A 12,180-nucleotide genomic window follows, 5' to 3' on the forward strand; every position below is an offset into this window, starting at 1 on the left:
TGCCGCTACTCACCCCTTTGCAGATGAGGACAGCCTCCTTGGACATGGATTTGGGGTAGGACACGTTGTGCTCCATGATCGACTGGAACAGCTCGTCTTCATCCTCCCCATCAAACGGAGGCTGTGGATTACAGGACTTTATTTTATTTATGCATTACATATGAATATATGTAAAATAGGAATATATGTATTTATATTGCCTCCAAACAACAGGCTTATCTTATCTCGATATAATAAATTTTCCCCAAAAAACAAACTGCTTTCATTAAAAAATGATTTAATGTGATTTACCTATTCATTACTTTTAATAATTGAAGAATACACACTTTGGCTGTATACTTTCAAGAGTATTGAAAAGAAGAAGTAGTTAGCAGAGTTCTGTTCTACACTCTCCTACTGTTCACACTGTTAAGGGAAGTGGAGGCTTGGGTAGGGGATGCGAGAGGAAACATAGGTTTAGAGAAGTGATGGATTGAAGTTAGGAAGGTAAAGGTGAGAGGAACCATATGAAGGAGGAGGGGAGGCTCCAAAAATAACTGGAGCAGAAAAAGAGCGAGAGAGACAGAGAGAAAGAGATTGTGTGCATATGTTTGGCTATAAATGTGTGTGTGTGTGTGTGTGTGTGTGTGTGTGTGTGTGTGTGTGTGTGTGTGTGTGTGTGTGTGTGTGTGTGTGTGTGTGTGTGTGTGTGTGTGTGTGTGCACACAAACTCACTTCTTTGTGAGTATATGTGTATTGTATATGTTTGTAATAGTGTATTTGCATGTATGATTTTCGGCTACAAAGCCCTTGAATGTGTTGAGCACTTATTCCATAAGTGCCAATCATCCCAGGAGTCCCTTCACAGAGGAGTGATCATTTGTGTCTGCTTTAGGTCACATACCAACTCCAACTAGAGAGATGGTGTATGCGTCTCTCTATGTGTGTGTGTGTGTGTGTGTGTGTGTGTGTGTGTGTGTGTGTGTGTGTGTGTGTGTGTGTGTGTGTGTGTGTGTGTGTGTGCTTCACCTGTCCGGCCAGCATCTCATACAGCAGCACTCCATACGCCCACCAGTCCACTGAGCGGCCGTAGGGCTGGTAGGCGATGATCTGCAACCAATAGGAAGATGTTAAGAGTGAACCTGAGGGTTAATGGTTAAGGGTTGAGAGTTGACCTCAGGGTTACGAGTTAACCTCAGAGTTAAGGGTTAAGAGTTAACATTAGGGTTAAGGGTTAAGAGTTAACATCAGGGTTAAGGCAGGGCAAGGCAACTTTATTTATGCACTTTTCATACAAAAGGCAGACTCAAAGTGCTTCACATAGAAACAGTGTCATACAATAAAATAAAACAATAGATAGTAAAAGAAGACATATGCAAAGAAATGATTAAAATAGATTATCATTTTAGAAAGTGTAATGTATTTAAGATTAAGAGTGAACCTCAGGGTTAAAAGGTTAAGAGGTCACCCCGAGCAACAACACTATATATTGTATATACAGTATACATACTATATATATATATACACAGTATATATACTATATATATGTACAGTATATATATATATTAGAGCTGTCAGTTAAACGCGTTATTAACGGCGTTTACGCAAACCAAATTTAACGGCGTTAAATTTTTTATCGCGCGATTAACGCAATTATTTTATAAAAAAAAAAAAAAAAAAACTTTTTTTTTTTTTTTTGCTCTGGCTCAAAACAAAGAAGCAGTAGCCTGACTGCTATGTTCAAATGACATTTGTTCAAAGCAGTCGTTTAATTGCACTATAGGCTCTTTTTTTGTATCGTCCTGTTTTGATCAGTGTATATTAGGGATGGGCAAAATGATTATTTTCCGGGAACTAGTTCTTTCAGTTCAGTTCACTATAACGATTCGTTTATTTGATTCGTTCGTTTTGATTCGTTCGTTACGTCAGATTACATCTTAAAAAAAAAATATATATATATATATTTTAATTGGTCGTGGGTCCGGATAAGACCGTCAAGACCGCAGTCCGCCGTTTGAAGATGCCTGCTATTTAGTATGTTGAACGTCCCACCAATATTTATACCACTTGCTTACTCTCTATATTTCATTCATGGTTTTACATTTATAATTTTATTTTACTTTACATTTAATTCTTCATTGTTCAGGCATTACAGAACTTGCATGGTCATAAATAAAAAATAGGAACTGCAGTTTAATTTCTTTGTTTGTTCTTAAATTGACGTAGAATGGAGCAAAGACTCCTGGGATTGGGAAATGCGTTTATCCAATAAACAGATGGAGGTCAAGTCTATTTTCGAAAAAATGTAGGGGGATATATGAGTCGAATGGTATGACCCAAGATACGTCAGACAGAGAAAGCGCGCATATTCGACGGTACCGCCTTGTCATTGGTTTACCCAGGTGCCATTCCAACACCATTGCTACCTCTCATTGGCTGAATCTTTGATAACGTTGTAGACTCAATCAATGGAAGTCGCGAGGAAGACGGAGCTCTGTTCGTTTGTATATTTTATTTACGTGACCATATGTTTGGTTTATGTTAAAAAAAAAGAATCAAAGAACCAGTTCTTCTTGTTTTGGGGAACCAGTTCTTGTCGTTCACGTTCGGGATTCGTTCGTTGTAACGAATCAGTCGCGACCGACACATCCCTAGTGTATATGCCAATGTTGTTATCAATAAAAAATCATTTGAACAAGGCAAGCCGATGCACTTCACCATGTTGATAAGAGAATTAAAATGAGAAGAATTATGGGACAAAAAAAAAATCAAGGGATATTTAGCATAGAAAAATAATTTGCGATTAATCGCGATTAATTAGAGTTAACTATGACATTAATGCGATTAATCACGATTAAATATTTTAATCGCTTGACAGCTCTAATATATACAGATAACATAATAAGTGTCACTTCAAATAGCGGTCTTTCTACATGTTGCTTCCATTACTGTATCTTTGGACAGAGTTGTATGAATTAATTAGAGCTTCAATTCCCCTTTAATCAACGGGGGGGGCTTTGCAATTACCTGCAAACCGTCCTATATTTAAGGCACACAATACACACGCCATTCACACACTATAAACACACGCTCCACTTACAGCCAGGGTCTGTCAGCAATAAGACACACACAACTAGGTCTCGATGCAAGAGAGAGCGAGAGAGAGAGCGAGAGAGCGAGAGAGCGAGAGAGAGATCAGGAGATAAGATGACTACCATAATGTCCAGGGTATGGTATGGTTGTAAAGACTTCGGCGCCCACATAAGGGTTTTATGTATATTTTGGAATATTGCAAAACTTCATAGCTCTCAGAATATACAACAATAACTTATATGGTTACTAATCGTTAGTCACCAAGATTTAAATAGATGAATGTTCTTGCTCATTGACAGATCATGGACAAGATAAAAGGCAAAATCCCAGATTTCTTTAATAAAGACCCGGACGGGGACGATGAGAAAACAGCAAGATTAACCCGTTAAACCAGCTTTCAACCTCAAACAGAAGTGTTTATTCTACCTGGTAGTGAGTACCGGTGACTGCTAGTCATGTCTAAGCAGCACCATCAAGTACAAGACCGCTAGATAAGGTGATGCTAGACCGCTAAATGAGGTAGGGCTAGATGAGGTGTTGCTAGACCGCTAGATGAGGTGATGCTAGATTGCTAGATGAGGTGGTGCAAGATGACGTGGTGCTAAACCGCTAGAAAAGGTGATGCTAGACCACTAGATGAAGTGGTGCTAGATCGATAGATGAGGTGGTGCCAGATGAGGTGGTGCTAGACGAGGTGGAGCTAGACCGCTAGATGAGGTGTTGCTAGACCGCTAGATGAGGTGGTGCTAAACCGGTAGATGAGGTGGTGATAGATCGCTAGATGAGGTGATCCTAGATGAGGTGGTGATAGACCGCTAGATGAAAGGATGCTAGACCGCTAGATGAGGTGGTGCTAGATGAGGTGGTGCTAGATAAGGTGGTGCTAGATGTGGTGGTGCTAGATGAGGTAGTGCTAGATGAGGTGGTGCTAGATGAGGTGGTGCTAGATGAGGTGGTGCTAGATGAGGTGGTGCTAGAACGCTATAAGAGGTGGTGCTAGATGAGGTGATGCTAGATGAGGTGTTGCACTTCAAGTGACTCAGTGGAAGCCCTGTGTATTCTGACAGCGCGATCCACAAGGCTTGGAAGACGAGGATGGTGTCCTTGGTCTAAAAGTACCGGATCAGGGGTCCTACAAAGGTTGAGCCAGATTTTTGTGCATGATTTCATATGTTGTCAGTTCCTATTTGATGGTCAGAAGGTGATCATCAAGTTCAACATTGTGCCCTAGGGATTCAGCCTGTTGTTAAAGGGGACATATTATGAAAACAGCACTTTTCCTGGGAGTGTTGTTTTGGGTCTCTGGTGCTTCCACACGCATACAAACTTTGAAAATAGTCTGTACATGATTTTTTGAGTGAGATATGCATTTCTGAAAGTACCCCGTCTACAGTTAGCAAACAAGCGAGTCAGTTTCGGCGCCCCCTCCTACGTAGGAAGCGGGCACATTTGATTATTACCTCCCACTTCCCCACCCCCCTCCGATAAGAGCATAGCTAAGATTTAGTGGACCAGCGGACAAGCTCCCCACACCGGAGCTGCCGGACTGCCGCCGAAGCTTCGGTGGCAGTCCGGAGGAGGAGACATTGAGGAGAAAGGGATTGTACCGCCGGAGCTGAGTTGGCGGACTGCTGCCGGACTGCCGCCGAAGCTTCGCCCGGACTTTCCGCCAAGCTCCCCCCCTGCTGGAGGTGCCGGACTGCCTCCGAAGCTAGAGCGGCAGTCTGGCAGCTCCGGCTGGGGGAGCTCAGCGGCAGTCCGGCAGCTCAGCTCCGGGAGTACAATCTCTTTCTCCTCCGTGGTGCGAGTAATATGGACTTCAGAGAGTCGAGGCCAAAGTTCCTTTCCCCCAATTCTTCTCAACCATGGCCGAGATAACCCCCACTACGAGTCTTTACTTGTTGTGGAAGTACCAGAGACGCCAGATGCAGTCTTTATGATTCATAATATCATCCGAGGTGCACATAGCTTTTGGTGTTGATATTAGATATAATATTATATAAATACCTATGTATTATATAATATTATGATTATTATTATTATTATATTGTATAGATATAGAGCTCCAGGAGTCCGAGAACGGCAACAATCCCTTCTTCTCCATGCTGTGGTCAACTCTTACAGCTCATTGGTCAATGGGCAGCAGCTCATTTGCCTTAAAGGTCCCATGACATGAAAATCTCACTTTGTGAGGTTTTCTAACATAAATATGAGTTCCCCTAGCCTGCCTATGGTCCCCCAGTGGCTAAAACTTGCGTTTGGTATAAAACTAGCACATAGCTGTTCTGCTCGCCTTTGAAAAAACGGAGGCTCAAGCGCGCTGATTTGGAATGTCTGTTCTCATGACGTCATCAGGAATCTCAGCTCCTCCCCTTACTCTGCCTGGCCCGCCCAGAGACGTTGGCCCGCCAATGAGACTCGACTGTGCGAGCGCCACGTGTGTGTGTGTGTGTGTGTGTGTGTGTGTGTGTGTGTGTGTGTGTGTGTGTGTGTGTGTGTGTGTGTGTGTGAGAATACACACACTGTAACGCAAGTGTTTCTTGTTGGTTCTTTGAGGTGTCTTGTATTTCCACAACGAGACTGTCGTGGGGGTTATCTGAGCCATGGTTGAGAAGGAATTGGGGGAAAGGAACTTTGGTTTGACTCGCTGAAGTAGCCTACATGAACTGCGACATGCCGCAGGTTGCCGCGAGGCACCATCGCCCGGCAGCGGGCAGCCAGCAGCAGGCAGCGCGCGGTTCAGTCGACTTCAGGTTGATGTGAAAGTGGAAGAACCAGAGCCGTCGCAGAACCCGACAAAGTCGTTTGTGATTCATAATATCGTCTGGACTGGCGCACACAATCTGTTATATGATATAGATATCTATGTATTATATGATATTATTTAGATATAGAGCTCTAGGACTGTAACGCAAGTGTTGTACACTTCCTTGTTATTTGGATAACCGTTCTGCTGTTGGTGTGATGGCGCATAACACGTCGGACTCTCGTCTCTGGTATTTCTACAACGAGACTCGTATTGGGGGTCAGCCAAGGTTGAGAATGAATTGGGGGGAAGGAACTTTGGCTTTGACGTGGTTCAAGAACATGAACCAAGACAAGGAGGAGAAAGGGATCTTTGCCGGGCAGCGCTTATGCACCTCCGCCTTCGGCGGTGGTCCCTCAGCGGGGCTCAAGCGGGAGACATTTGCCGCCAACAATCCCTTTCTCCTCCATGTCGTGGTTCATGTTCTTGAGGGAGTCAAAGCCAAAGTTCCTTCCCCCCAATTCATTCTCAACCTTGGCTGAGGTAACCCCCAATACGAGTCTCGTTGTAGAAATACCAGAGACGAGAGTCCGACGTGTTATGCGCCATCACACCAACAGCAGAACGGTTATCCAAATATCAAGGAAGTGTACAACACTTGCGTTACAGTCCTGGAGCTCTATATCTAAATAATATCATATAATACATAGATATCTATATCATATAACATATTGTGTGCGCCTCCAGACGATATTATGAATCACAAACGACTTTGTCGGGTTCTGCGACGTCTCTGGTTCTTCCACTTTCACATCAACCTGAAGTCGACTGAACCGCGCGCTGCCTGCCGGCTGCCCGCTGCCGGGCGATGTTGCCTCGCGGCAACCGGCGGCATGTCGCAGTTCATGTAGGTACTTCAGCGAGTCAAACCAAAGTTCCTTTCCCCCAATTCCTTCTCAACCATGGCTCAGACAACCCCCACGACAGTCTCGTTGTGGAAATACAAGACACGTCAAAGAACCTACAAGAAACACTTGCGTTACAGTGTGTGTATTCACATTGATGTGGACGTTGAAGAACCAGGAACGTCGGAGTACCCAACGCGGTCGTTTGAGATTCATAATATCGGCTCACACAGCTTTTGGCCGTGATAATATATATTATATGATATAGATATCTGTGTAGGCTATATGATAATATTTAGATATAGAGCTCCAGGACTCCCGTGTGTTCTAGAATATTTACAGAACACGGCTAAAGGCTGTGTGCGCCTCGCCATTGCGATACATCCACTGTAAACAGAGCGCACGGTACCGTGGCTGCAAGCTGCTCAGGGCCACACCCCCACCCTCCTCCTTGACACGCCCACGGAACAGCGCATTTGGGGGAAGCTCAATGTGCGACTGGCTCGGAGTGGCTGTAACTCTGCCCCACGGCTGAATTTCGGGAACGTCTTTGAATACTGTGTTAGTTGCCCACTAATACCTATATTAAAGAATACATAAAATAGCATGTCATGGGACCTTTAAAGCTACAGACACCAGAAACAGCACATTCTGAAGTTTTTTTCCTAAAAGCTATTTCCGGCAAACAGCTTAAAAAACAAATTTTCTGTAACTCATATACTTTGTTTACTTGTTGGGAAAACACCATAATATCTCTCCTTTAAGATCTGTTGTATGTGTGTTCCTCTGAGCTGCAGGTGAAACGGGTCAAACAGGGCTGGACGACCTGAACACCAGTGCTGGACAATCCACCGGGGATGTGCAGATCACCTTGAGGCAAGGTTAGAGTTGAGGACCGACCGAGAGGACTGAGCCTGTGGATGAGCCAGCTCTCGCTGGACATTTGAACGTTATATAAACTATATGAACTCATCCACACATTCATACCCCGACGGCAGTGCTGACCAGGCCAGGCAGCGGCCAGGTTGTCGGGAGCAGTTAGGGTTAGGTCGGGATCTTGCTCAGGTATGAGCTGGGGATTGAACCAACAACCTTCGGGTTTTGAGGCAACCTGCTCTGCCAGCTGGAGAGTAGGCTAGGGGTCCCACACCCAACGTTCACAGCCAGCAGATTCATGACCTGTGTCTGAATTGACTGAATGTTAAGGTAAATATAATATAAGATTTTATATTGTAATTAATAAATACTGAACAATTAGGATTCCTTCCTACATTAATCTAATCTATAAATCCATCATGCAGGGAACTGACCATGTACCAGCCAATGTAGCATACAGCAGGCTATAAGCATTCCAATAGTGTTGATCTGAAAACTGACTCAGTATCTTCCCACAGTCTAAATCCTCAGCCAACAAGGCAGTCGACCTTCCTATCATCAGGGCGTGTCCAGGGGAGCCACACCCCTCAATCTGTTGATCGCTTTGAACAAATTCAACGAACAGTGTGGATCTTCATTCCACAATATTGTATTGGCTTCAAGGACCAAGAAAAGGACTATTACAAAACTACCGCACTACAGAGCTGTTGTTGTGGCGCACCATGGAACATCTGGGCCACCTATCTGTCTGCCAGTCCCCTGTCCATCAAAGCTGCTCCCTGTCCATCACCACGGCTCCCTGTCCATCATAGCTGCTCTCTGTCCATCACAGCTGCTTCTTGGCTATCCTCTGCCACCCCTCCCACCCAGTCCCCCTGCTCCTCCAACTCCCCCTGCTCCTCCTAGTCCCCCTGCTCTACCCACTCCCCTGCTCCTCCCAGTCCCCCTGCTCCTCCCACTCCCCTGCTCCTCCCACTCCCCTGCTCCACCAATTCCCCCTGCTCCTCCCACTCCCCATGCTCCTCCCACTCCCCTGCTCCTCCCACTCCCACTCCCCCTGTTTCTCCCAACCCCCCTGAGGACCCCGGGCTTCCTGCTGCTCTTGTCTGCCAATTGTCTCACCGCAATGGGGAGACAATGGGGGAGCCACAATGGGGAGACAACAGAGGGACAATGGGTGGACCGAAATGGGGGTACAATAGGGGGACCATAATGGGGGGACAATAGGGTTAGGGCAGTGATGTTGATAGGTTTTCAATGTAGTGAGTCCCCGGGACCCACAGGTGGCGAGTTGGGTGGGTCCCTGAGAAATTCAATGGGTCCCGAGTCGACTCCCCAGTTTAAAAAATGTGTTCCTTTTTTATTATTATTCTATTTCTTAAATTAAATGAATAGTGTTAAACTCCTTGATGGTGGTATGATATGGTTAGAGCTGGAGTACTCAACCGTTCATGTTTATCACTAGAAACGCCGGGCCATTTTTACTTACTCCTAGCGCCGCAAGAGGGGTCAAATGACCCCTAAGTCATTTTAATGTGGCTGTGCATTTGCACATAATGATCACTAGGTGGCGCCAATGAGCTATTACCGCGCGAGCGCCGTGTGTGTGTGTATGTGTATGTGTATGTGTATGTGTATGTGTGTGTGAGTGTGTGTGTGTGTGTGTGTGTGTGTGTGTGTGTGTGTGTGTGTGTGTGTGTCACAAGCCTAGTCCTCACGATTTTGTCATAAATGTACATATATTCAATCAGAAGGATTGCAAAAAAATCCTGTTTGATTTGCTCATTCGACACGAATGAGCACAGCATCGAGCAGTGGAAACGTGGGTTTATTTACTATGAAGTTCGTATTTTTAATTGTTGAAATGAAATCAGCGGTGACGAGCTAGTTGTTTTGGTAGCGGCTAAATTAGCATGTCGCGATACTTTGTACAGGGGATCACGTCTGCGCCAAGTAGATGCGCAGAGGGTTGAAACGGCGCTTGTCCGATCTGCTCACAAGAAGGTTTCTTTGGCCAGTTACTGTGATTAAACACGAGTTGTTTAATGTTCACAATGTATCGTTTTTCATGGGGAAAATGAGATGCGTCCCCGGGACGCATGGAGAGTGAGTTTAGTGCGTCCTTTCAGATTTTAATGCGTCAGGGACGCAGGACGCGTACCTAGCAACATCACTGTTAGGGTAAGCACAGCTACGCTAGCCGAGCTACACTAGCCGAACTACGCCAGCCGAGCAAGGCTAGCCAAGCTACGCTAGCCTCACCACGATAGCCACGCTTCGTAAGTTGGCGCCACACAGTTAGGAAGGGCTTGATTTATTCATTCTCGAAGCTTCCCAGCACAAACTGATCCTTTGATTCCTGATCGGACTGTGAGTCCACGATATTCAAGAGGAAAATTAAATATTGGTTATGTTTTCACAACTTGAGCCGTGATGCTGGATTGAGGAGCTACTCACATCAAACAAGGAGCTATTGTGTTCTGACGGAGAATAAAGGAGCACAAAACCGATGACAAAATGGAAAGAAAACGCAGGTGGACATGAGCTTTAAGCTTCAGCCGTCGTTCCCACGCTCAGACTCTGTACAGAAGATCCACTGAGCCTAGTCCCAGTTCCACTCTGTTCGACTCTCGTTTTACAGCACAAGTTCCTTCAGCATCCTGGGGTCATGGAGGTTGAAGCAACATTCACTTTCAGTTCCAGCCCTGCAAAGCCAGCCTAAATAACTCATTTTGGTTTTCCAAAAGAGTTGAGGTGTAGGTCTGCTGTGTGTGAACACTAGCCTCCGGGCCAGAGAGCAGTTTGACCCTGACCTGGTGAGTCCACCGTGACGCCGGGGCTGGCTGTGTCAGGATGGATTGACCTCTCAGTCCCTCAAACAGCAGAGGGACGCACTGACCTTGGGGGGGTCCATTACAGCAGTGGTTACCGTGGTGAACGTGGAACACTGCAGACTGGGAGTAGTGGAGAGAATCTCCGGGGAGAGCGATGTATGAGGACAGATTTGAGACCAAGCATTCAGCTACATAAAAGTTCAAAAGCAGGGCAGCACTGTACTCATCTCCTCCAGCTGTGGGCGTTACAGGCTGTTGTTTGGGTGGAAGTTGCCTATGTAGAATCCTGCTCTGCTCTACATCTCTGTTAATGTACTATGACATGACAATGTGTGGATGGGCTTCTTTGAATATTGCATTGTGTAGTGATGCATAAGGCTGCGTGCCGCCATGGCAACCGAGGTTGAGGATGATTGACAGTGACAGGTCTGACCAAGGCCTGCCATCCCTTCACTCATCCTAACCCTGTGGCCAGCACAGCTCCTCTGACGCCCTGCGACAGACACACTTATGCACATGGGTGTATGGGTGTGCATGTTTGGGCGTGCGCTTGCGTCTACCTTAGCCTGTGCATAAAAATGTATGTTTGATGTGCGTGTGGTTGTGTGTTTAATGCGTGTTTGATTTGCGTGTGGCTCTGTGTTTGATGTTCGTGTGGCTGGTCTGCATGTGAATATGTTTTTGTGTGAGAGTTTCTAAGGGTATACCGTATATGTGTGTGTGCCTAGGTGTGTGTGTGTAAATACTGCATACATTGCTTTCCCATTAGGCATAATACTACATGACAGTTCTGGATCAGGCTGCTAGCGATGCACACGCACGCACACACGCACGCACGCAAGCGCACACAAACACGCACACACACACACACGCAGAATAGGAGCCTCAGTCTGTGTGACTGGTATGACTTCATACCAGTGAAGTCATACCAGTCACACATTTTTCGGCGGCCTGGTGCTGGATTAGCTTATTGTGCAGTAATATGTGGTTGATGTTGCTGTTTGACGTGGTTGATGCTGCTGTTGCTACCACCCTCTCACTTCTGTGATCATTTATTAAGCTGCCAGGAATAACAACAGGCAAAGTAGACCAGGTGGTCCCTTCTTCTCCTTTACCAACCAGTTACCAGCTTCCAACCGGATATCCAAACACCCTACACTGGCCAGTGTAGCTGAAACCAAATGCTAAGTAGCTTTCGTAGTATTTTCTTTTCACCCTCCTTTTCTTTGTTTCTTTATGAGGAATCTGGCTCGTAGATGCCTGCGACTCACTGTCAATCTCTGTATTTCTGGTAACCTCTGCCTCTTTTCTCTTCAGAAAATCTGTTGCCACCCACCGATTAATCTTGTGGTTCGGACGGCACTGGACTTCAACGTTCCCGCCTAGAGCCACGAGCCCAAAGATTCTGGAACGCTCTTATCTTTGCACTAGCCTATTTTAGTAATCACACAATAATTAAAATAAATGTTATATCACTATACATCTTTTTTTTTTTATGGGAATAATGCATTCGTTTATATTTAATTTAGCTTTTCCACAGTCCACCTGCGATATCGGGAATGACTGGTCTATAGGAGTGTGTTTATGAGCCCTAATAGAGGGTGTGATCTCAGCCCACAGCATCAGGTGGGGGCACAGACTCAGCCCAGACTGGTCATCCAATGACCTTTGTTGCAGCCCGGCTCTGGCACAGCGCTGCTGACAGCCCAGGGTCTACCACCCATTTCTTACAGATGGCGCCAGAGAG

General features: G+C 45.6%; 1 protein-coding gene across 2 annotated transcripts in view; it reads right to left on the reverse strand.

The window, feature by feature from the left end:
• prkcaa (protein kinase C, alpha, a) overlaps window positions 1–12,180 on the reverse strand; it is a 219,668-nt gene that overhangs the window by 34,163 nt on the left and 173,325 nt on the right. For both annotated transcript variants that reach the window (XM_030351679.1, XM_030351680.1), the window contains 2 exons: window positions 1,009–1,089; window positions 14–121 (listed from right to left, as the gene is read on the reverse strand). In XM_030351679.1, the coding sequence (XP_030207539.1) occupies window positions 14–121; window positions 1,009–1,089 (189 nt within the window). The remainder of the gene's footprint in view (window positions 1–13; window positions 122–1,008; window positions 1,090–12,180) is intronic.

This window comes from Gadus morhua, chromosome 3 (genome assembly GCF_902167405.1).
Source record: "Gadus morhua chromosome 3, gadMor3.0, whole genome shotgun sequence".
NCBI lineage: Eukaryota > Metazoa > Chordata > Actinopteri > Gadiformes > Gadidae > Gadus > Gadus morhua.